The sequence below is a fragment of the Achroia grisella genome, unplaced genomic scaffold, assembly GCF_030625045.1.
Source record: "Achroia grisella isolate CSIRO2021 unplaced genomic scaffold, CSIRO_AGI_Agris_v1 utg534, whole genome shotgun sequence".
NCBI lineage: Eukaryota > Metazoa > Arthropoda > Insecta > Lepidoptera > Pyralidae > Achroia > Achroia grisella.
The window spans coordinates 420,280-447,635 of NW_026712920.1; the positions used below are offsets into that span (position 1 = coordinate 420,280).

Consider the following 27,356-nt stretch of genomic DNA (forward strand, 5'->3'; position numbering starts at 1 on the left):
CAAGATTTTATACTTATCATAAGATACCTTTAGGTCAGTGGCGTAAGAATTAAATGGCAGACTGAAATGCCACGGGACCTCGGGGTCCCCTGGTTAATGATCCGCGGACACAATAATGATATAAATATCTCTAATCTCTCTCATCATTAAATTCAAATATTACATAATTTATTAAATACATAGGCACAAACATTTGTACTCATGAGTATGATTGTTTGTATCGGTCTGGGTATTTTCTATGTATAATATGTATGTATATACGAAAAAAAATTATCTATGTATTTTTATCAGTTATCTAAGACCCATAACACAAGCTTTAGGTAGCTTAACTTGGGTCTAGATGGCGCTGTGTGAACTGTTCTGAGATTATTATTATTATTATTAATTTAAGAAACTATAACATGTCGAATATAAAAGCTTTCGTTAATGATCTTAGACTATCCCGGGATAACATAAATAGAAGGCGCAAGAAATAGGACAAAAAGGCCCAAGGACTTATACCACTGGTGACAAACATGCATAGTATCCACTGACTTCGCATGCCTTAAACATTAGGGATGTCACGTGAACGTTGCCGACACTTAAGAAACCTTAACCCTTCCTGAAAAGTATCTGATAATAAATAGATAGTCTGTAGTTACACCACTGGTTGATTTTCCATGTAGGATCCCTATTTAATATGTGTCAGGCAAGTAATCGTTGAAATAGGTACTTCAAACAAGCCCAAACTTGTTCAATTTCGATTGTTTTATTACAACTATTATATATGTAAAATCAATTGGAACGATATTTGCATGAAATGGAACTGCGAGTGAAAGGGAAAGAGAGAGAAAGGAGGGAGGAAACAAAAGACGAGTGTAGTAGGTAGAAGTTATAGTGACTGAAGGTAGAAGCGAAAGTGAATTGCAGTAACAAACTAATTATGTACTCCCAACAATTTCCACATATTACAAGCTTAATAATAAAATGTGCTAAGTCAAACTCAATATATTCGGAAAACGACTTTATGACCTACACTTTAAAGTTGAATTTCAAAACTCAGTTTTTTTATAAATATCTTTTATTATTAAGTTTGTGAGATATACCACACTTGAGGTTCTAAAAACCTCTTTCTATTCTCCTATATTTATCAATTTGTTCGTAATCGTGTACTTACAAGTAGATGCTTTATTACTGTAAATTATTTTACAGCTATTACATTTAAAAGGAGCAGTTAATGTAATTGAATATACACCTAAAGTCACTATGGGGTAGAAAGATCAGTATTTATGTTAGAATATATAAATTACAGGAGAGCCAAGTGTAAGACAGCTAATTGTTATTGATGTTTAGTAAATTCTACGTATTTATATTAGTTTTAATGTATGTGTTAGTATAAATTAAGCTACCGGTTCTCTGACCTCCATATTGTCAACAACCGCCATTTTGTGCACAACAAAATGGCAGAACATATCACCTGATTTTTCTATGGCAATAAATATTAGCCTACCAATTTATTCTGATTTTTATAATCACGTACAACAATTTGTTGACCTAGATCACAATCGTCACAGTGTCAATGACGCCACAATTTGTAATTTTAGGTTAAGTAATATTTTGGATGTTGATATACTTTATTGTCATTATCATTAAATGAGGCTCGACCCTATGACCATTTATTTACACTAAAAATATATTTGAAAATAGCAAGAGATCTTGTCATCAATTCTAACATGATCAATCTGCCACTCATTACGACTACATTATTCACAATTAATGACTTACTTACATTTATACACGGGACTTGTATCAATAATACATTTTATAAGTAAATAGTGTTCTATGTACTTATTAGTGAGTTTGAAAATTAAATTGTTTTGCAATTTAGAGAAATTCATTTAGGTTATTCTGGTAAAGAATCACTTGAACGTATTAAGTGTTATATACTACAAATAGTTGTGCTAAAATCGTAAAAAAAAGAAAAAAAAATAGATCATTTATATATAATGTCTGCAAAGAAAAAAATTTAAAAATGTATAAGTATTGCTTAAGTGTTTTATATATTTTTTAAAATACATTATGATTTAAATATAACGACCAATTCTAGTCAATTTAAGCTTTCGCTTTATGTTAGTGGCAGTTTAGACAAGTAATTACTACTTACTCAATTATTGAAGAACTTACAAGGTACTCATTGATTAAACGCACAACGCAATATTAGGAAAAAATTGGATTTTTTTAAATTTCTTGATGCTCTCTCTATCTACTTTGTAATCTGTGTTGTAGACGGAGTAACTTTCTCTGTCTACGATTTAAGTTCATGACCTATATTACGTAATTAGAAATATGTTTTTCTAAGAATATTATACTAAAATATAACAGCCCTAATTCGTATAATTAAAAAAGTTTCGAACGCATTAAGTGTACAGTTGCAATACATTTTTATATATATTTAATGTGAAAGGTTTGCGATTATGTATCATGTAATAGCTATGGAACTGTTAAATATGGCGGGAAAATACCGTATAAATTATGTAACAAACCATAAACAGTATCATATAATAATAGCAATACCAAAATATTGTGTCAATTTTTATAAACCTTTGGTTATGGAAAATGCCGTTAAACCATAGGCTCACCCTCGTTACGTTGCATTCGGATATGCACAGAGAAATGTATGCAGAATATTTCATTCATATATTACATAAATGTCTAGTGTTTGACCGAAATTTCGATTTTAAATTTCAGAGTAGGATAAATTTGCGTATATATGAATCAATTCGGTAATTTGTTGAACCGGAAAATCAAGTTGGTGTTGCAAAGTCAAATTCCGGTCAAACATTACCTTGATCACCCCATTTGAGATTACAATACTCAGGGGCGGATCTACCTAAGGGCTTTTTGGGCTGCAGCCCAGGGCCTCGAGGATACAAATGACTCCTAGTCCCCACTGAAACGATATTTAGAATATAAGAAAATATCTAGAATGTTAAAAAGCCTATCATAAGGTTGGCAACCCTGAGATCAATCAACCCATGCAAGTGCGCGGGAACGAAAGGAACGGGGAATTTCTGGTCGCTTGTTTTTGATATTTTTTTTAGTTGAGTAATATAATTAGGTAAGCCCCTAAGTAGATTTAGCCCAGGGCCCCACAAATTCATGATCCGCCCCTGACAAGACTTAGGTATTATATAAGATTAAATATTAATGTTTATATGTCGTCTCATTAACCAAATACAGTTAGATATAGAAATGGATTTTGATGTCTGCTTACCGTACGTTATCACATCGAAAAATGTTAATCATTGAAAGTAAATGAATGTTTTATAAAAGGAAAAATAAAGTTATATTCAAATATATATATCTTTTATTAATATAACACAATGAAAACGTGATTCGTCCTTTTGACTAACAATCGTTTTTTTTTATTGGGTTGTTTGGGCTATTGCCAGATGTTTGTAGCACCTGCAGCACTGCGACCTACATAGATCTATTGTGCTCGCCCTTTTTCAAAGTTCGCTACCTATACGTCAGGGACAAGAATTGAAGGATATTCTTAGGAGCGATGGTTTTTATCTCCTCGGGAAAGAGTGTAAACTTTACAAAGGAGATATTTCGTTTATGCATGAGTGGGCTACAACCACATAGGATGTGAAGCGGCGTTTCCTCTTCAGTTTGGCAGAATCTGCAGATACTTGTCGCGCATAGGCGCCTAGTAACAATCGTTTAGTTGTTTCAATTTTATTTTTCAGGATAACTCACACAGCGTAATCTAATCTCAAGCTAAGCAGAGCTCCTGTTTGGGTACTAGACAACTGATATAAATATAGATTCATTTTTAATATACATAGATAGAAAAGAAGTTAAATTCTACGCATAAATTATATATTACGTAGCGCCACCTCATCACAATATATACATATAACGCCACAGTGGTGAGGATAACCACCGCGTTACTAAGGTGTAATGTGGATTGATGATATTGCTAGAAATGTACCATGTCAGCTTGACCGTCACGCGGTTCCCTCTGGAAACCATCACGATAAAGTCCTGGCCAATTTGTCACTTCTAATGACAACCAAAATAAACACTTAGATTATGGAATGAACTTCCTCCCGAGGTTTTCTCACGAGACTACAGCATGGGGTTTTTCAAGAAGGGTATATACGTGACACCCCTGATTCTTGGATTGCTTTAATATCTCATTATATTATTAGCAATGGAAATATCTGTGGCGAATTAATTATAATCGCGCGGCAACACCGTTGCCTAGTTACGACAGAAGAATAAAATAACAGGCCTGTCATTCGAGACCGAATCACTTTCTTGTACATACCTATATATTCATTGTAAATATTTCGTAATTATAAATATGTACATAACAACAATCTGGACTCATCATTTCACCTCCTTCTTTCCCGCTGTTGCTACAAGAACACAACATAAACATAAATAATAGCGGTAACAATATAGACGCTAAATATCAATACAGCAAGATCATCACATAGTATAAAATAAAGTTGCTTTTCGTCTGGGCAGTTAGATGCTACTTTTACTCGCATTTTAAAAAAAAATGCTAAGTACATGTCTTAAAAATGATTTGCTATTGAGCTAATAAAAAATATACAAAAGTAATGACTGATCGGTGAGACGATTTCGAATGCACTGCCGTAGTGGGGTGCAGGAGCACGCTGCGCTGGATGTATTTGTGTGAACATCATGTATGCTTCAATCTTTAAAACTACGCAACGGATTTTGAATCATATTTTTTAATAGATACGAGTGATTCAAGAGGAAGGTTTATATATATATAACACATGTACACCCAGGCGAAGCCGGGACGAGTAGTTAGGACAAAAAATATAAGCCATTTTTACATTAATATGATGTTATATCAATGATTCGTGACTGTGGCATGTATGCATATTTATATAGCACCTACACTCATTTAAATTAACTAAGAAAAACACAGCATGAAAGTCCTCTTTCTAGAGGACTGACAAAGTGCTCCCTTATTCCTCTAAGTACCTAATGCTTGCGACTCGCTCATAATAGGCACATCGTTACGTGAAGTTGAAATATCTTCATTACATAGTATAAAACAAAGTCGCTGTCGCTATCTGTCCGTCCCTATGTATGCTTAAATCTTTAAAATTACGCAACGGATTTTGAAGCATTTTTTTAAAATAAATAGTGATTCAAGAGGGAGGTTTATATTTACAATACAGGAAACCCGCGCGAAGCCGGGCTAGTATGTTATGCCTAATTTACACTCAGCCCGAGTGGGCAGGGAAGTGAGCAGCGCGAGAGTGTAAACACGAGTGGAAACACTTCCCATGCCATTGGCGCTGCCACTCGCGCTGGCCGGCGCTCCCTCGATTGTCGGTTTTTCGTGCGCGAGTCAAAGGTCTGGCAGCGCGAGTGGCAGCGTGTTTTTACATTCAGCCCTCTCGCTCAGTTGTCGCCCGGCAATATTTTCGGCAGCGCGAGTGGCAGGGGAAGCAGCTGAATGTAAACGTAGCATTATAAATGTGAAAGTTTGTAAGTACCCACGTTTCAGGCCTTTCAATGGCAAGATCGGTGCAGAGTTTATGGGATGGCCTACCACCTTGAATATAAAAAAGTTAAACGTTAACTGTGGGTAACTACCAATCAACAATTTTTTTATTGGAAATTTATGATAATAATATATGTACCTGTTATAATAATAATAATAATATATGTAAATAGCTTACTGTGCACTTTAGGCGCTTTTATTCAAATTTTTCAATACGCACATTTCGAAGATGAATTGGAGAACGGGTATTAAATTCATCCCCTAATTTTTGCTAACCTAAGACTTTATTTCGTGAACTTAAAGCATCGTCTTTGCATTCGACGATGTTGAAATATTTTAGTTTAATATTTTTTTTACTAAGTCCACTAGATTGGATTTCTCGCTGGCGAGAAATGTCGGATCTCTTTTCCGCTTCAAAGTAAGTCCGGCTGGAGTCATTTTGCTGGCAAGTGGGCAAGATCAAATCCGATAAAGCAAACGACTGGTTTGCTTTATCGGACGTTTAGGCAATGACACACAATGTCCAAAAAGAATAGCGAGGGTCACAAAGAAACAAGGAATCCAGTCCGTTAGAGCAAGTATTGGTCGTCGTTACACACAAGGGTCCAAGAACAAAAGCGGGAGTTACAAAATATTAAACAAAAACTCGGGTCGAGAAATCATTAAAATAGAAGTGATTTGAAAATGTTTGACAATATCGGGAATAATCGGGAAAAACAAAATTGCCAGTAGTGTAAAAAAAGAATCCTCAATAAAATAATGTTCAATAATTCACTATTGTTTATTAGAAAAGGTTATTGCTATATATTTTGTAGTTAACAGTACTTTTTAAATTAAAAACTTAACCTTATTATCACATGAATGAATTTCAAATATTTCTTAAAATTATTTTACTTAAATTACCCATTGCATCTAATACAACATATTATTTTATTTATTTTACATTGTAACACTGTGAACGAATGAAAATCTAAAAACTTCATTTTGGTAAACATGATCTGTATAATGCTGGTGAATTCCATTTAAAGAAAAACGAGATCAACTTCGATATTTTTTTTCGAGTTTACGCTAAACTCCGTTACATCAATTGGTGAAATCCAGCCTTAGCGTAATTGTTAGGTACTTCTATATATTACGGATAACTTTATTAATAATTTCTCTGTATTTGGTCCCAGTATATTCTTAAAGATTACACTTCAGACCCATTATCCTCATTGTCTCTCTCCATTGTGCACTATCTTGCGTCACATGAACAGCTGCGCTCACCAGTATGTCTAGATTCACCATCTGGGCTGTAGCCTCTTAGGCTTTTTCATTAACTTCTCAAGACTGTCCTCTTGTCTTCAAGCTATAAACAGTAATTGTCACTTAATCTGAGTTTTCCCCACTAGAACTGTAATCACCTACTAATGATAAACTATTCGTTATATTTTGTATTGCCTCTTTTTTGTTAACATTGTTTCCAACCTTATTATTTGTAGTATTGTCTGCTTTATTATCAATTTCTATTTGTTTACAATATTTTTTATCATTTTCTTGTTTGTTTGCCTTACTGTCTGTACTTATTTCTTCTTTTTCAACTTTACTCTCTTTAAAAGAGATTTCCAAGGAATTTCTTGTTAATGGAGGACTTACCGGATTATTCAATTTATTATGTTTCTCTGTACCTTCAGAATATTGTTCATCATTTTCATGTAGTTTTAAATTCTTTTCTATACCAATTTCTTCTTTTTCTACTTTACTCTTCTTAATGGTAATTCCTAGAGAATTTCTAGTTAATGGAGCATTTTTACTCAATGATTCTTCTTTTTTGAGGCCTCCAAAAGTGGTAATCAGTCCACTTGAGCTCGGCAAAGCTGGACTGTTTAGTATCTGTATTCTGGTGAAACTCTGCTTTTCTTCTATACTCCGTGAAGGTCGAAGAGATAAAAGTGTAGCCATGTTCCTATCATCTTCTGTCTCTGGTAGAAGGTTGATGTCCAGTGATGATTTAGCTAGTAGTAAGCTGTCATTGACAGATGCCTCTTCAAATTCCTTCCTTTTTTTCTGTAATAAGACGAAATTAATGTTTAGTATAATTGCTAAGTTACTTCATGTGGTGAGAAATCTAAATTGTTGGAGAATATGGGAAAGAACCAATGTACACCAGTGTAAAAACATTATAAAACATCATGTGATCATTGATATCTCTGATGTATTGGCTTTCTACAGGACTATCATGTCACCATTGTATGCTGTAATTTCATTGGCAGGGAATAAAATATTAATTACAATAAACTTGACATACATAAACGGCTAAAAGGTAGTACATGAATAAATAGTATTTGAATTGACTAATCACATTCTACTACAAGGCATATCACATAAAGCAAACTGTTTGGTGGGACACCCAAGCAGATGACTTTATTTCTTAATTTGCATTGTCTGCTTAATGATTAAAAGTGTGTAATGAAAACTCAAATAAGAATAAGAAAATAAAGATAGAAAAGGGTAGGTGATGCACATAATAAATTATGTAGGACACCTTGTTTTTACTTTCACTATCCACCTAAAGGTAGTCTGGACGAAATTGCTTAGCGATAAGACCACTAATTGTATCTGTTGATATATATGTAATTACTTTTTTAAATAATATCTGTATTTTGTACAATACAGAGTATAAATAAGGAAATAAGATTACCCGAAAGTTTCTTCTCAAAGAGCAATTAGCCTCATAATCATCTTTCCATACAGTTTCATTTCTTCCCACTAGTTTCCCGAGCCTGGGCTTATCCTGTTTAGCATCATGCTCGTCACCAGTTTTGTGCTCCAGTCGGAACATTGGGTCATCGAATAGGCGTTTTTGGGTCTCCTTCGTCTCGGGTACAATCTGACCATTCTCGGTGGGATCCCATCTGTTCTCTTGACGTCTAGCTCCTGATACTATGACATAGTCTAAATTCTGTAAAGAAATAATTGATATTTGTTACTATCTTAAGATCATATAACATCAGGAGGGCCCAAATAATTTATACTCAATTATAACCAAACCTGCCAAGTACTGGAAGTTTCTAATAACTGGCATAATACACAGGCCAGAATGGTAAACATTAGAGGCCTTTGCCAGTAGAGAACTAAGAAATATTGGATATACTTTACACAACAAAAATAAAATACAAGTCACTTATGAATAAAAGGTGTCAAGGAGGTATGTGTACACATCCTTTTAGGGTTTAAGTCTATGACCTACTTCGTTGAGAACCTGGGAGCTTCAAATGATAGAAACAACAGATAGAATAGAAGTGTTTTTATTGAGATGTTTCGGCCTTACATACAATGTTACATGTGTAGCTTACACACACTGCTGCAGGTAGCAACGGATTAACACTGCATCTTAAAAAAAAAATTTGAGCTGCTTGAAGGTCACACAGATGCATTGCAAATGTTACATGTACCATGCAATAGGTATTGTAGGAAATTGCAAGAACTAAAGGTAAACACATATATAAAGTATGCTGCTACATGACTATAATCAATTGTGTCCCGCAACTTTAACTTATAACATAAAAATGTTCTAAATTATTCAGTAATATAAATATAATAAAAAAAGAATACTTACGCCTGGATCTGTTTTGATTTCAAAATGATTATCACACAGATGGCACTTCATCCTGAACTGGTACACCGGTGTGCTATAATACATGCCAATTTTCGTCTTCTCAGCATTATACCTCACTCCCATGCCTATATGGTTGTTGCAGCCATCGCACCAGATGTTATATGGCATCTCAAACCGGATGATCAAGATCCCCATGTGGAGTTTACGAGCTCGCTCCCGTAAGGCATGGGTGCCCAGGAATTTGTTCAACCCCCCAACTTTAGGGTCGTAGTCGGGGGGATAGTACAGGTTTTGACCTTTCCGTTCACCCATTCTGTGGTTTTATCTGGAATTTAAATTCGAAGCTTGTGTACAAAGTAACTTCAATAGTATCAGTGAAAAATAATATATTAGATCAAAGAATATTTTTGTAATCCAATAACATTTATATTATGAAAAATAGAAAAAGAAGCTATAAATAATTATTTAGTGAATGAAAGAGGAATTATTATACCTTATATAAAATATATTAAAATAATTAAAATATAATATTTATTTACACTGACAGACAAAAACAGACAATGAAAAAGAACCACAGATCAATAAGACTTGTAAGTGACAGTGACAGCTAGTGTGACATTATCGGTGGTCTAGTGGTTTCTTACTTGCAATGTTCGCGGGTTTGATACAAATATTTGTGTTCATGAGTAGGATTGTTTGTATTCATCTCATATACTTATAATACAAGCTTTGCTTAGTTTGAGACTAGATGACGTTGTGTGAATTGTCCATTGATATTATTAATACAAATACAATGAATAGTAATATATGTACAATTGTACATACGTCATGCTAAATAGTTAACTAGATCCGGAGCTATTATTCATGTTCTATGCTTCCATGCCAGTAAAAGAAAAGAAAAAGAACTCACTGACAGCTGTTGTGACAATTTGACAGTCAGTAATTACATATTTTCATTGAAATACTTCTTCTACTCATAAAAACCTTTTTATTCAATACTAATTGTTTGTTTATTAAATTTTTTAACAATATCATCGCTGTAGCAAACAAATTTGACCTTGTCAGGCGATGATGAGTAGTAAAATATTGCATACTATAAATAGATCCAGCCGCAGTTAGTTCGTAATTTTGTCTGATTGGGATGGTTGATCAGACATATTGAGTGATACTTAGCAAATATGGGTCGGAGAGAGGATCCCGCTTGGACAAAGGGCACAGTGGGTCTAACTGCTGCCCGTCAGCGTGGTGATGTGGACAGGCAGTTCCAGAGTCGTCTCATGGTGACGAGAGCCATGATCAACCGGCTCGGACTGGAGAAGGAGCTTCACGGTCACGCAGGCTGCGTAAATTGCCTTGAATGGAATAGCGACGGATCGTAAGTGTCTCTGAAAGTCTATAATGCAACAGTTGAGTGTATGAACCCTTTATTTAATGAAACAAATGCATTTTTTCGTAGTATACTAGCATCAGCCTCTGACGATCTTCACGTAATACTGTGGGACCCCTATCGGTATAAGAAACTTCATAACATGGCTACAGATCATACTGGCAACATATTTTCTGTTAAGGTAACTTATTCATCCTTCTATTTACAATTTTTTTTTATGAATGAATAATTTAATGAATCTTATAGCATAGTTTTGTGTGGAATTGAAGTTAATATCTTATATATATGTGATATATGTTACTATGCTATTTTTGCTATGTGTGTATCAAATTTCATTTAAATCTATTTTCAACATTTAAGGATGGTAAAGTAATCAATAGAAATAGAAATAATCTTTATGCAAATAAACTCATTACAAGCACTTTTGAATAGTCATATTTTGATTCTACCAATGAATTGGAATGTAGATTCATCACAAGAAGAATGAGCAAGAAACTTGTGTGTTGCTCTTTTTAATAGATGTTTATTTATATAAATAATTACAGTATAGCAAGTAAGAGGCATGCGATAATCAACATAGAAATTACTACGCACTCATTATTAGTGTAATCAGATAATATTGTCAGTGCTATGGATTTAATAGTTATAATAATAAAAGGATTCTGTAGAAGTTTTTCCATCAGTCAAGTTTTTTTGTATTCATATTTTTTCCCTACCACCAAGTTCAGTATACCCATTCAATCGAGAAGAACAGCCAAGAAACTCTGCAGATTTTTTTTAAAAGCTAGTTTACTTACATTGTCTCATCATCATCATCATCATCATCTCAGCCCAGAAGGCTTATACTGCTGAACAAAGGCCTCCTTCAAAGATATCCATTGTCTATGTCTTATTAAATGAAAATCCTGTGCAACAAACTGAAATGTGAAGTGAATGGAATGACTATTGCCCTGCATTATGATGTTAAGTAATCCTGTAGTAAATGATAGGCTTTGCTCAAATATATAAATTTGATTTAATACAAATATTGATAAAGAAATGACTTGTAACATTTGATTGTTAGATAACAACAAGTGTAAATAGAATGTTCTTATTGTTATCATGATTTGCTACTCTATATCATACTTTATCTATATTACACTAATGACTATAATTGTGTGTTGTGATTGTAGTGTGATGGTTATCACCTCAACACTGTAGTGTTATATATGATGTGATGAGGTATCTCTACATAATTTTTTTAGTACTATTTGACCCATGCAGCTTCATCTGCATTATACTTACTTGACATTTATTACACATCCAATTTATATATCTTTTTAAATTATAGCCTATGTATTGTCTGATGTATGAGCTATATTAATGCAAAGTTTCATCAAAACTTTTAAATTAAATTAGGGAGTTATGATCACCAGCATGTGCTATTGTATTTTTTTAAAAGGAAATAATTTAATCAGTGGCTGTAACTTGAACAGACCAGTTCTAACAATTACTTTATTTACCAGATATAGATTGTAAAAACATCTGTCTTTGAAGACGGTTACTGCTTAGAATAAGGCTGTTAGCTTTTTGCCATTCTAATAAAATAGAAAGATAATACATAAATAGATAAAAGGTAATAAACAGAGAGTCGGGCCAAGGTTGTTGTTTAGTAATGTAAACTATGTGTACTAAAGATAATCCCAATGCTAGCAATGTTGTCAAGTTGTCTGCTGGAAACCATCATGCTGATTTCTTGATCAATTTGTCATGACGGTCTAACTGATCTGACCTCATGCTCATCTTATTAACCTCTACTGATGCCCTGCCTGTGTAAACCGTTAGTGCAGGTGGGTGTATTATACCGTTATAAATTCAAAATATCTTTATTCATGTAGGTCTATTACAGACTTTTATGATATGTCAGATCTACTATCAGTTTGGAATTATTTCCAGATGAGAAGAACTGACAAGAAACTCAGCTCGTATTTTTTTCAAATAAATGTTGTACATATCTACAATAATACAGTCATTAAAATTTAAATATGAATAGAGTGACCACCAGCATATGCTATTGCAAAAAAAAAACTCTAACCAGTTTTCGCAACCTAAACAGACTATCATCAATTAAATAATAGTATATTACGATATAAGTGTCTTATAACACCCGAGGCGGAAGCCTTGCCCTAGCTGAAGGCGAGGGCGTAATAGAGCCGAGTGCGTTAAATACACACGTATAACATACGACGTTTTCAACGCACTCGATTTTAAAAAAACTAAATCACAAACTGTAATACACACTATCGCTTTCCCTTTTATAAATCAGCGCGCCGTTTACTGGCCGGCCCAACGACGCGGACTGTTGTGTGTTATGGAATACAACTTCTCTATTTCCATTTATAACGTGTATTTTATGAGCAATTTTATATATCGAAAACTGGTGAAGTTCGATCCAGTGTACGAGCATGTGTTAGTACTGAGTAGTGAGGTAGTGAGTGGTGCGTGCCGCAGTTCCTGTCGGCGGACACCGTGGCGACGTGCGCGGCGGACGGCACGGTGCGGGCGCGGGCGGTGTCGGGGGGCGCGCCGCTGCTGGACTGCGCGTGCCACTGCGGACGCGTCAAGCGCCTCGCCACCGCGCCCGGCAACCCCAACCTCATCTGGTCCGCCGGCGAGGACGGCCTCATACTGTGAGTCACCTTTATACCTGGAAACCCGTTAGCTACCGTTACTTAACCATAATTCTCCTAAACTTTAATAAACTATTTAGGAGGCGGCCTAATATTGTGTCACGTTTATAGTTTTACAAAACCCGTAACCTAATTTCTTCTAAACAGGTTATTGATTACCCTATCTAAGAGGCCAGTATACCTACTCTCTTTAATGTTTGTATATTTTTATATGAATTTCATTTTAAACCCAACTGTACCTACAGTAATCTTTTAGGATCAATAATATTTCATTTAATTTCAAATGTATGGTTAGCTACCGATAAAATGCAGTTAATAACGGTTAATTATCCGCGTGCGACAAAGTAAAAGGGTAAAATTTTCTTTTTATTGTATGTCAACTCTTAGATGTAATGAAAATCCGATAACCGAAGCATATAAATTCCATTTTAGATTTTATAAATTATATTTAATGCGACAAATATAAATAATCCAGTTATTTAATGAGTAATTTAACATAAATGTCAACAAATTACGTAACTAATATTAAATACCTACCTGCAAAGCGACAACGTCTCCTTGGTTCAAATTATGTACATAATTTAGATAATGTAGATGTTGCCGCTTCGATTATCCGTTTAGTTACAATCGTTAATAACCGATTTTGCAACTATAGTTACGATACAATAGTTAGCTTCCTTTACACGGCATGTGTTTACCCGCACGATCAGGAGCACGCTCGAAGTTGCACGGAAACGTGAGTGATGAACCCATCAGACGTAAAGCGATGTGGTAAACCGCTAGATCAATGACGCCGTCAAATCCAACAGAAATAGAAATAATCCATATTAAAATAAACTCAATACAAGCACGTTTGAATGGTCATTTTTATTCTACCACTCATTCGGAACGCAGATTCATCAAGAAGAATGAGAAAGAAACTTGTATGTTGCTCTTTTGAATATGCGATAATCAACATAGAAACCGCTACACTCATTCTTAGTGCAATCAGATAATATTGTCAGCGCTAATTTTAAGTTTTTCAACAAAAACATTATTATCACTAACGAATACTTCAGTTTTTTACAAAGGAAGTGTTTTATGAATATTTAATATATATAGATATTTGAATCTTTTTTCAGGCAGATTCAGAACAGACTCTGGTAGTTTGTTGTAAATAAAACCTTACGCAATACAATATAATGGCGTAATTGCATCAAGCTCAAGCTTACCCTCACTTATTACAGACAACATGATATGAGAACATCACATCGCTGCAACTCAGACTCAGCCAACGTACTGGTAAACCTATTGAACCATCTCGGGCGGTATGCAGAAGCGAAATGCGTGGCGGTGAACCCCCGCAGGCCGTACCAGCTCGCGGTGGGCGCGAACGACTTCTACGTGCGGCTGTACGATACTAGGATGATCAAGTTGGCGAAACTTCAGGTAAAGTCTTTATTATTTTCTTTTTAGTAGCTGTGCCCGCGGTTTCCTTTGTGTTAAATTTATAGCCTATTTGTTATTCAGACGTCTAAACTGTATTATAAAGTTTCACTAAAATTAATTCAGTAGGTTTTGAGTAACAATCATCGAAGAGTAAATAACATCTATCAGTCCTTCAATGATTTTCTATTCTATTCTATTCTGTTCTGTTCTATTCTATCCTATCCTATCCTATTCTGTTCTATTCTTGCAAGTTTCAATATTGCATCGGTTCGGAAATACCATTGCTGGGGGGGAAGGGGATTATTAGTAATATGGTTGATAACCCCATTGCTAGCAATGTACCATGTCAGGTCGACCTCCACGAGGTTCCCCCTGGAAACCATAGTGTTGAATTCCTGGTGAATTTATCATTATGGGCTAACTGAACTGACCTCATACTCATCTTACCGTCCTCCACTGGTGCCCCGCCAGCGTAAACCGTTAGCGCAGGCGGGTGCAACATTCCATTATCATCCACAAAAAAAATACCATTGCTGGAAGGTGATTAAACAATGTGGATTTGCGTGGCGTGGTCTAACACCGCAGTTTTCAGTATTGTGAAAAATGAATATGTATTTTTTTTAATGTACATGCCCATTTCATAAGAATAAGTATATATTATCAGTTCTTCCTAGCTCGAAACCACCCTCAACTTAGACAGTAGATTTGACATATCATAAGAGTCTGTAATTGACCTACATGAATAAATATATTTTGTTTAGATTTTTTATAAAGCTGTGCACTGTGACAGGTGAATGCGCCATCGTCGCGCCTCATGTGGGAGAGGAGTCACGTGCGGAGCTCGCGCGCGGGTCACGGGGACCCCGACCTCAACGTGCCCCGCGCCGCCGTGCACTACTTCGCGCCAGGTACGGGCCGGGGACAGGGGGGACACGGGGACGTCGTTTCAGTATTGTACTTCCTTGTAGCCGGGACATATCTTTCGCCGGAGCATACATATCATTATAGCTTTGATTGATTTGTTAACCGAATCTCTAGTTGTAGTAAATTCTTTTTCTTTCTGAGAAAGAAGAAGAATTTACTCCGAAGAAGTCAGTCAGAAATACAAACTGTCCAAATTATTGGTATCGGAAAATGCGAACTCTTGACCTTTGGGATAGTAAAGTCGCGGTAGCTACGACGGTTTTGTACTTATCTGTTTATAGCCTCGGTTCTCTAGCAATTTTGCACATCGATGGTTGCGGGTTCGTCTCCTCGCAAAGTACAAACATTTGTATTAATGAATATGATTGTTTTATTGGTATTTATATATATTACTATATATAAATACCTGTCTGCTGTCCCGGCACACGTTTTGCCTTAAAATAAAATAAAAAATTTAGGGGTGGACTACCCCTAACATTTAGAGGGATGAAAAATAGATGTTGGCCGATTCTCAGACCTACTCAATACGCTCACAAAATTTCATGAGAATCGGTCAAGCTGTTTCGGAGGAGTATGGAAACGAAAACTGTGACACGAGAATTTTATATATAAGACTTGTTGGGTGCTGTCTATATATATTATGTATACGTATACAAAAAAATGTGTTTAATTATATCAATATATATATTATTTATTGTACTTTTAAATAAGAAATTGAAATAAATATTAGAAATATTGCATTTAATCCGCCTTCATCATGCCATCAGGCATTAAGTCCGCCTTGTATACATTTTTGTGTGCAAAAGAATAAATAAATAAATAAATATTGTTAGTAAAAGAGGACTTATCTTTAAAAGTGATCCCTTCCGGTCAACCTAAAACGGCATGACACAAAGGAGTGTGTGGGTCACCGAAGTCTAAATAATAATTGAAAGAAAACAATACACAAGACCCATGACAATAGCTCCGTTTAGTTTGAGACTAGATGGCGCCATGTAAATAGTCCAAGAGTTATTATTAATAGAATCGTCATTTCGTTTCGCAGGCCACTTGTCAATGGAACCAAATGAACATACGTTCCCCAAGAAGGCGACGACGTACGTTGCTTTCAGCCACGACGGCAACGAGCTACTGGTCAACCTTGGTTCAGAACAGGTTCGTCTATGGTTCTGGAGAGGTAAAATTTTAATGTACATTATTGATATCATCATAGCCATCCCTCATTCTATTATTTGGGGTCGGCGCAATATATCTTCCACTGGTCATATCTGTGTTTTTGCAGTATACTTTTGTAGGGTGTGCTTCGAATTAATGGGAATAAGGGAGATGGAAGACAAATCAGTTAAATTACAGAATATGGAGGCATAATATCTTAGTCCTATGAACATGAACAAATGACAACGAATGAGTGGTATCACGGTATGATAAAGTGATATTATTAAGGTGACCGTTGACACTTACTATCGAGTCAGTCGTCAGCTTGTTTGCCATTCCAGTGACATAAAAAATGCTGTTATGCATATCTTATATATAAAATTCTCGTGTCACAGTTTTCGTTCCCATACTCCTCCGAAATCGCTTGACCGATTCTCATGAAATTTTGTGAGCGTATCGAGCAGGTCTGAGAATCGGCCAACATCTATTTTTCATCCCCCTAAATGTTTTTTTTTTTATTTTAAGGCAAAACAATGTTTGCCGGGTCAGTTAGTAATTATACATACACATATTCCATCAATATTTTCTTTGTCTATCCAACACGAATTTATTATAAAAAGTCTTTTAATTAGAAAAAAATTGTATTTCCTCCAGCTGTGAAATTTTAACACACAAACGTACAACGTAACAATACTTAACACCTAAATGCTTTCACTAAATGCTTATGAAAGTGTATAAAGTACTTACTAATCTCTGAAACGGCTGGACGACGATTTTGACGGGCCTTTCATTCGCATATACCTAATATTTTAAAGATTAAAGCTGCTTTTATTTTAGATTTTTTTTATAAAAAAAATCGGTTAAACATCACTTGAAGTCGCGAGTAACAGCTAGTGAATGATAAGAATGAAGAAATTAATGTGAGTTACAATGAATGTTCACAGATATACCTCTTCGATATCAACTCAGCTCGGCAGCCAGTTTTGGTGGAGAGTTTCATCATTCAGCACAACCATGGCTATCGGGAGGGGGAGGGCAAACAGGGACCCCAAAATGGTACAAATGGCACTCACGCAGCCGTGGACCCTCCAGTTCAGTTGCCCGACCACGTGCAAATACTTAAGGAAACTGTGAGTCAATATCATTATCACTACATAGTATAAAAAAAAGTCACTGTCACTGTCTGTCCGTCCCTATGTATGCTTAAATCTTTAAAACTACACAACAGATTTTGAAACGTTTTTTTTAATAGATAGAGCGATTCAAGAGGAAGGTTTATATGTGTAATACATGTATACCCGGGCGAATCCAGTGCGAGTAGCTAGTATAGTATAAAAGGAACTGAAAATTTTAAACGCAAATTTAGAATAAAAAATACTTATCTGATTATGCAGATACAACAAATGTATTGTGTTCTGAGTTCCAATAGTAGCAACACGAAGACGTGTGAAGGTAGACGAATATGTCTGCCCATAAACGATTTATTTGCCTTCTACCCGCTGCTCATCAGTTCATCCGTGATCATGGCCGTTGAAACACTGCCCAAATATCGGGAACTCAAAAATAAAACGTGGTAAGATGCCGTGATGTAATAATTACATATTATGTGCCATGTATTAATTAATAATAACTATTGTTGGCGGTAAGGAAAATAATATAAAAAAAATACGTTCATAAGCGGCTAAAATGTCCTACATGAATAAATGAAATTTGAATTTTATGTTGATTTTAACAATAATTGAATTGCAAAATTATAAACTAATGTGAGACGTGGACATTAAATCAAAAGGAAAGAGACAAACTGAAGGCTTTTGAAATGTGGTGTTGGAGGAGGATGGAAAGAATTAGCTGGAAGGATAAAGTAAGAAACGAAGAAGTATTACACAGGGTAAAAGAAAAAAGACAAATATTGAACACCATAGAAAATAGACGAGGAAAAATGTTAGGGCACTTGATACGGCACGATGATTTCATGAAAATTATTATTGAGGGGAAAATAGAAGGAAAGAGGGGGAGGGGAAGACCAAGGAATAGCTTACATCAAACAAATTGAGGACAAAATGGGAGTCGTGTCGTATCAAGAATTAAAGAGCATGATGGAAGATCGCGGAAAGTGGCAAGAGCTCCACCGACAAGAGCGTAGCTCTTAAATTATGAAAGAATGAATAAAATCTAAACAATAGCTGATTTTATACGTACGTTCTTTCTCCGATCGATCCCCCGTTCAATTCACACGGGGATCGACTTAACTTTATACTATGTAATGCTTTAATGCAGGTGAAAGCGCGGGCACTACTAGTAAAAAATTAAAGTTTAAAGAGAGTAAAATGACATGTAATAATAATAATAATCTTAAGACAATTTACACAGCAACATCTAGACCCAAGTTAAGCTAGCTAAAGCTTGTGTTATGGGTGCTAGATAACTGATACAAATACATAGATATTTTTTCCGTAAATTTATACATAGAAAATATTCTATTAATCAGAACGTGTCGTGTACGTTCTTTTATGTATTTTACAATGACTCGGTGGTCTAGTGGTTTAGCACACCGCCGTACTTCCGATGGTCGCGGGTTCGATTCCTCGCTCAGTACAAAAAATTGTATTCACGAGTATGATTGTTTGTATCGATCTGGGTATTTTCTATGTATAAATTTACGGAAAAAATATCTATGTATTTGTATAGACAGCTTCTGTCCAAATATTCATAGAGATGATAATAATAATTTCCAAATTTAGCTAACGTACTTATCATATTGAATATATAATTATTGTTGTTTTATCATCTATACATCTATACATATAAATATAATTGGAGTGTCTATTTGTAATATTGAAATAACCGTGTTTTACTACATGCATATGAATATATGGTAAATACGACACTTACCAAAATAACATTTACAATTTTCGTCTGTCTGTCCGTTTGTTCCGGCTAATCTCTGAAATGGCTGGGCCGATTTTGACGTGACTTTCTTTGGCAGGTAGCTGATGTAATAAGGAGTAACTTAGGCTACTTTTATTTTAGAAAAATAAAGTTAAATTCCACGCGGAGTCACGTGTACAGCTAGTTCATTAATAACTCTTCAATATAGTAAAATCTGTTTTAATTTTAAAATAAATAATTTAAAATTCCTTTGTTGTTTATTTATTATCTATTGTTAAATTACAGATTTTTTTATAGAATAAAAAATCTTTTATTCAAATTAATTCAATTTCAGTCCAGGGTTATTTAATTTTATATTTATTTATCTATCTCACAAATAAATCATCCATCATAAAATCAAGTTAAACTTAGAAATTGAATCTTATATATGTATACTGAAGGTGCAAAATAAAATGGTTATCTATATGTCTATATGTAAATAAAACATAATGTACAGGCAAACGAGTACGTGAACAAAGGTGACTACTCTGCGGCCGTGCAGCTGTACAACAGCGCCATCGGCGAGTGTCCCGACTGCGCCATACTCTACTCCAACAGGGCCGCCGCCCTTATGCGCAGGGGATGGTCGGTATACCACGCTACTAAACTACTACACTACAATACTACCACACTATTACGCTAACAATACAGCCCTATCATAATCCACACTATCACACTACCACACTATCACGCTACTACATTATCTGACTACCATACTACCACACTGAGATTCTACTACACTACTTTGCTACCACGCTACCACGTTATTAAACTACTACACTACAATAATACCAAACTATAACGCTACAACACTATCATATGACCACACTATGACACTCCAGATTATCACGCTATGACACTCCACATTATCACGCTATGACACTCCACACTATAACACTATCACACTATAACACTATCTGACTACCATACCACACTACCATGGTACAATACTAACTACACACTACCTCAATACCACACAACCACACTACACTCAACTACACTACCACACTACCACTCATTTAGTCCCCCTCGGTGATATAGCCGTCTAACATACTGTTTTCCTTTCAATGGTCGCCGGTTCGATTCCTCGCACGGTACAAACATTTGTAGTCCTGACTATGGTTAATTGTATCACTCTAAGTGTTTCTATGTTGTATATTATATGTGATATATATGATTATATAAAAAGTTTGTCTAAATATTTATATCAGTTGTCTAGTACCCATAACATAACTGTACTTATTTACAATACAATATACATAGTCCCACTAGATGGCACTATGTATATTGTCCTAATTTGACATTTTTCTATTAATCTTCGTTTATAATAGTCGTCACTGTATGTGTCTTTCTATTTACACAGGTCTGGCGATACATACGCGGCTATCAAGGACTGCTACCGAGCGATCAAGCTTGACTCCTCACACGTCAAGTCCCACTTCAGACTCGCCAAGGGTCTGATGGATGTGAAGAGGGCCAGGGAAGCCCACGAGTGCCTGCTGTACTTCAAGGACAAGTTCCCGCGCCACGCCGGCAGCCATGCGGTGTTCCTCCTGCAGAAGGACATCAACGTAGCCTTGGAGACCATGGAGACGCAGCCCGATGAAGGCATTTTATTTTGATATTATTTAATTATATAGTTAAGGGGAAAAGGAGAAGTTGTTAGTAATGTTTTTTTTGATGATACTGGAATGAAGCACCCGCCTGCGCTAACCTATGTATCACGAGGGTTTCCCCTGGAAACCCTTGTGATACATTCTTGGTGAATTTGTCACGATGGGCTAACTGACCTGACCCCATGTTCATTCTATTATCCTACACTGCCTATCCCGCCAGCGCTGGCGGGGCACCAGTGTGGGAATTGAATAGAATAGGAAGTCATTTATTCAAATAAACTTACATTGAAGCACTTTTGAATAGTCATTACATTTTTTTTAATCTACCACTCGTTCGGAAAGCTGTCTCATCACAAGAAGAACGAGCAAGAAACTTGCGTGTTGCTCTTTTAAATAATTTTATTATTACTTCACATTTTTAAGTTTAAGTGTGTGAATACAAACCACCAATTAGCACTAATTCAATTAAATACTCAAATAGAAAAAATATTGAATATATAACCAACTGGTTAAACAATTAATAAGAGGAAATCAGTCATTGTGATTAGAGCAGACCAGTCCTAGGATAATAAAATTAGCATTTGGTTAGGTCAGTTAGTCAATCGTGACAAATTCACCAGGAATTTATCACAATAGTTAGTCAGGTTTTCCAAGGGAAACCGCGTGGAGGTCAACCTAACATAGTATTTTGCTAGAAATGCTATCAACAGTCCACGTTATTAACAATCCTCTTTCCACCTGTTAGTAATGGTTTATTTTTAGTGGATGGCAATGGAATGGTGCATCTGTGTGGGCTAACGGTTTACGCTGACAAGGCCAGTTGAGGATGATAGAATGAACATGGGGTCAGGTCAGTTAGCCCATCGTGACAAATTCACCAAGAATGTATCACGAGGGTTTCCAGGGGAAACGCGTGGATGTCATTCTAACATGGTACTTTGCTAGGAACGCGATCAACAGTCCACATTACTACCTATCCGCTTTCCCCCTGTTAATTAATGGTTGAATGATCCCATTAGGAATGGATTCCGTCAGCTTAATAACGTCTCTATGGTTATGGGGCCGTTCAAGTCTTACGTAAGCGCTATGGGGGGTCGGGGGGTCGGGAGGGAGGATGGGGTAGTAACTTTGTTTATTTTGGATGCCATCGGGCGTAGGGCAGTCTAAATGATGATTACGTCATTAGTAATTCACTTTTAACACGAATGGTAACCCTAACATTATCTTTACTAAAAACAATATATTAATTGAAAAATGTTTACGTAAGCATGGGGGGGAGGGGGTAAGAGCTTTGCTTACTTTTTCTGATAAGGGAGATGGGGGGGTAAATAATTGTAATACATTTGCTTGCGTAATACTTGAACGGCCCCTAATGATGTATTCATTACTATGGGCTAATAATAACGATTATCAATGTTTTTACTTGCGCATTTTTTCTCGTTCTCTTTGTCTACATTTACATGCGTACTCTTTTCCGCATAAATGGGTGTATGTATACGTACGTACGTACATATATACGTACGTACTTGCGAGTACGTACGTGTAAAGCATTTTGTTTGTCATTAAATTTATTTTTTCTCTGCACTACTTAGAGTTTACTATCATGGCTAGTTTAAGAGATAAGATACGAGGGTCGACATCGACTGTTGGGTATTATGGCTGGTCTAAATATATATAACTCAAAGTTGACTGACATAGTTATCAACGCACAGCCCAAACCACTGGACGGATCGGGCTGAAATTTGGCATGCAGGTAGATGTTATGACGTAGGCATCCGCTAAGAAAGGATTTTGATTCATTCTACCCCCAAGGGGATAAAATAGGGGATGAAAGTTTGTATGAAACTTTGTCAATTTTAAACCGATCCGGCTGAGAGTTTGCTTGCATAAAGCTACTATGACGTAGGCATCCCCTAAGAAAGGATTTTGATTCATTCTACCCCCAAGGGGATAAAATAGGGGATGAAAGTTTGTATGAAACTTTGTCAATTTTAAACCGATCCGGCTGAGAGTTTGCATGCATAAAGCTACTATGACGTAGGCATCCCCTAAGAAAGGATTTTGATAAATTACACCCCTAAGGGGATAAATTAACGCGAGCGAAGCCGCGGGCAAAAGGTAGTTTAAGTGATAGGATGCGAGAGTCGACATCGACTGTTGGGTATCGTGGCTAGTTTAAGAGATAGGATGCGAGGGTCGATATCGACTGTTGGGTATCGTGGCTAGTTTAAGAGATAGGATGCGAGGGTCGATATCGACTGTTGGGTATCGTGGCTAGTTTAAGAGATAGGATGCGAGGGTCGATATCGACTGTTGGGTATCGTGACTAGTTTAAGAGATAGGATGCGAGGGTCGACATCGACTGTTGGGTATCATGGCTAGTTTAAGAGATAGGATGCGAGGGTCGACATCGACTGTTGGGTATCATGGCTAGTTTAAGAGATAGGATGCGAGAGTCGACATCGACTGTTGGGTATCGTGGCTAGTTTAAGAGATAGGATGCGAGGGTCGACATCGACTGTTGGGTATCGTGGCTAGTTTAAGAGATAGGATGCGAGGGTCGACATCGACTGTTGGGTATCATGGCTAGTTTAAGAGATAGGATGCGAGGGTTGATATCGACTGTTGGGTATAGTGGCTAGTTTAAGAGATAGGATGCGAGAGCCGACATCGACTGTTGGGTATAGTGGCTAGTTTAAGAGATAGGATGCGAGGGTCGACATCGACTGTCGCGTATCATGGCTAGTTTAAGAGATAGGATGCGTGGGTCGACATCGACTCTTGAATATCATGGCTAGTTTAAGAGATTAGATGTGAGGTGTGGCGGTGTAAGGTGTGTGTGTGTCTGGTCCGCCAGCAGCTGGCGAGGCGGAGGAGAACCAGCTGACGAGCGTGCTGGAGCGACAGCTGCGGGCCGCCGCGCTTGATTACTCGCAGAGGTTCCTCGGACACTGCAACACCACCACCGACATCAAGGAGGCCAACTTCCTCGGGCCCGATGCCAACTTCGTAGCCGCCGGGTAAGTTTGTACTGTCTTCTCTAATAAATAAAATTTTCGTGTTTATAGTCTTCCGAAAAACCGATTTTGATGAAATTTCATATGTATATTCAGTAGGTCTGAGAATAGGTTTATAACAATTTTTTATACCTGTGAGTGTTAAGGGTGGCCACATCAAATATATTTTTTTTTTTTAGATTTTCGCTAATATTTATTAATTATATTTTGTTATAATTTAGCATAGAAAAATATATATAACTCAAAATTTTCGCTCTTCTATAATCAACCCCTATTTTTTAATATCAATTTTATTTTATAAGGCAAAGTAACATTTGCAGGGTATATATTTATATGATAGTTAACATATATTTATGATATATTGATCTAGTGTATAGAACTAGTAAATAATACAAAAACTACTAAATATCATTTAATTTAATTTCAACTAGCACAAATTTATTAGGGTTGAATATTAAATATACAATAAGATAATCAGTCGTAGTCATCGGAGCAGACCGGTCCCTACGAGCGGTACTCGTTTTCGAGTATGACGACGACGATATCGCGGCAGGTCTGACGACGGCAGCATGTTCATCTGGTGCCGGCGGTCGGGCAACATCGTGCGCTGCCTGCGCGGCGACGAGTCGATCGTGAACTGCGTGCAGCCGCACCCCGCCACGTGCCTGCTGGCCACCAGCGGCATCGAGGCCGTGGTGCGGCTGTGGTCGCCGCGCGGGGAGCTGCAGCCCGAGCCGCGCGCCGTGCACGACGCCGCCGCCGCCGCGCGCGCCAACCAGCAGCGCATGCGCAGCGACCCCTTCGAGGCCATGCTCCTCAACATCAGCTTCGCCGGCGGGCCCGACCGCGACCCGCACTCGCCCGCCTGCAGGCCCACGTAGGTACGGTCGGTGCGTCATCATGTGAGGTATCAGGCGGATGTCGTCCGCCGTACGACGGCTGCCGTTTATCCCTGCTGGCTGCAGATTTAGTACGCTCGTGGAGTGTACCACCTACCCCTGCTTTGACTTGGGCGGTTCATTACATGGATGATCATCCATGTAAGATGTATGATGAGCTACTCTATGGATGCGTCGCTTTTTCGTGAGACCGTAAAGAAGGCACGATTTTGTTATTACTGATAGGCGCTGTGTAATGCCGAGTTCTTCGAGTACATTCGTCCTGAATTCATGTACCGTTAAATATTCGTAATTGATAAATTGGGTATTTTTATTTTAAAAATAACTGGAGTACTTTTCTACAATACGTTTGCCAATTTCTGGTATAAAATGCTTAAAAAACATCCCCAATCTACCACATACACAAATAGCCAATAAATACATATAATTATTAATTAAAGATAAGTCAGTCATCTGTGAATAATTATATATTAATGATACTGTTCAAAATCTACCCTGTATCATCGTAAGCACAGATATTATATTAAATTAGAGTCCGTTAGTTTTCTGTTCCCGCGCGTTCCCTTCCCCTCCCTAACTAGTACTGAACCGACTGTACAGCGGCCTTGACGCGCGCGCGCAGTGTGTTGTGAATTAAAATAAATTAGAACTGTGTTAAACCTACTGTGAAACTGAAAAGCTAGCGAAGATATCTTCGAGACCCTGAAGCCCAAGAAATCCGCAGAACCATACAGGTACGTGAATGACGCTTCCCTAACATTTTGGTAGCAGAGTAGTTTCCCAAACAGATACGAAATACGTTATCATTATTTTCATAATTTCTCGGCTATTAATAATTTTTTAGGAACATTACACTTATATATTTTTAATTTTTACAGGTAATATTACGAAATGGCCGTACTATCACATACACACCGGTCGATAGATCTATATAATCATTAACTAATGATAAGTCAGTCATCTGTAAATAATTATACATTAACGATACGAAATACGTTATCATTATTCTCATAATTTCTCGGCGATTAATGATTTGTTTAATTCACATTGGTGCCAAGGTTTCTTTTTCATTAAAAAGTTAATGATGTCATTCGGGCTGTATACGCGTTGTATAGTCGCATATTTTTGTAATATGTATAAATGTAAAAGTTAATTTTTATGTATAGTATATAAGGTGCTATCGAATTATATGCATTTTTATATACAAAATTCTCGTGTCACAATATATATAAGAAGAATATAAAATTATTTATTTAAATAAACTTACATTGAAGCACTTTTGAATAAGTTACAATACAATATATATAAGAAGAATATAAAATTATTTATTTAAATCCTTGAAGCACTTTTTTTACAATACTCCTTCGAAACGGCATGACTGATTTTTTCATACACCTAAATGATAATGATGGCCCTTTCAAAATTTATTTAAATTTTATTTTGGACAATATATTAATTTTTTTATGACGCGCCATTTCAGTGTTGGTGCTAATCATTTATACGACAAAAGAGCGCTTGCCGAGTCAGCTAGTACCTATATTACAATAATAAAGGAATTTCATATTTAAGTTAGCATTAAATTATTAAACCTTAAAAATATTATTATTACTTCTCACTGCAACTTTAAGTATGAAGTACATTATAGTACCTATCAAAGTCTACTGTGATTTTGCAGGAATAAATGCCCATAATTAGGTAGCACCCTATATACATGGGTCGCGCAAAAAGATTCAATCTAAGGAGTCTGATGAACACATACTTCCAAATAAACAGTGGATTCTAAGATATTACTGAGACAATTATTTATATTATTAACCGGATCTTAACACGAATCATTTTATGGCAATTGAACGTATTTACCTCTCTCGACGTTTCGACTAGGTTGCACTGGCTGTGGTCACGAGCTGACTCTTCGTGTTAAGACCCGGTTAATAATATAAATAATGTATATGAAACATAAAAGTTTAAATAACTATTACTTAGATAACTCATTTACTATTTTTGATAAGTATATAGAAGGAATAGGAGTACGTTTTAATTTACAATGTAGAACTATTTAACCAACATTTATGCACTTTTGTACTTTCGCTGGATATCTTCTATTGAAGGCATTTTTAAAATAATTTTATCTAATCTGAGAATTAAATAACCTTAAAAATAAGTATAATTAGAAAATCACGGGATCTTACCACGTCTTAT

General features: G+C 36.3%; 2 protein-coding genes across 2 annotated transcripts; one reads left to right on the top strand and one right to left on the bottom strand.

Annotated features, from left to right (window-relative positions):
* Positions 1 to 6,834: 6,834 nt before the first annotated feature.
* On the bottom strand, positions 6,835 to 9,515 carry LOC131847409 (coiled-coil domain-containing protein 130 homolog). Its single transcript, XM_059196987.1, has 3 exons — positions 9,135 to 9,515; positions 8,217 to 8,477; positions 6,835 to 7,582 (listed from the first exon to the last, which is right to left on the bottom strand). The coding sequence occupies exons 1-3, from the start codon at positions 9,444 to 9,446 to the stop codon at positions 6,905 to 6,907; spliced, it is 1,251 nt and encodes a 416-aa protein (XP_059052970.1). The 5' UTR covers positions 9,447 to 9,515; the 3' UTR covers positions 6,835 to 6,904.
* Positions 9,516 to 10,090: 575 nt separating this feature from the next.
* On the top strand, positions 10,091 to 26,448 carry LOC131847408 (WD and tetratricopeptide repeats protein 1). The gene is made up of 12 exons (XM_059196986.1): positions 10,091 to 10,509; positions 10,591 to 10,702; positions 13,012 to 13,190; positions 14,417 to 14,618; positions 15,409 to 15,526; positions 16,588 to 16,697; positions 17,642 to 17,827; positions 20,083 to 20,210; positions 20,989 to 21,233; positions 24,099 to 24,261; positions 24,812 to 25,139; positions 26,036 to 26,448. Exons 1-11 carry the CDS (start codon positions 10,313 to 10,315, stop codon positions 25,137 to 25,139), a joined length of 1,968 nt encoding a protein of 655 aa, XP_059052969.1. The 5' UTR covers positions 10,091 to 10,312; the 3' UTR covers positions 26,036 to 26,448.
* The last annotated feature ends 908 nt before the right edge of the window (positions 26,449 to 27,356 follow it).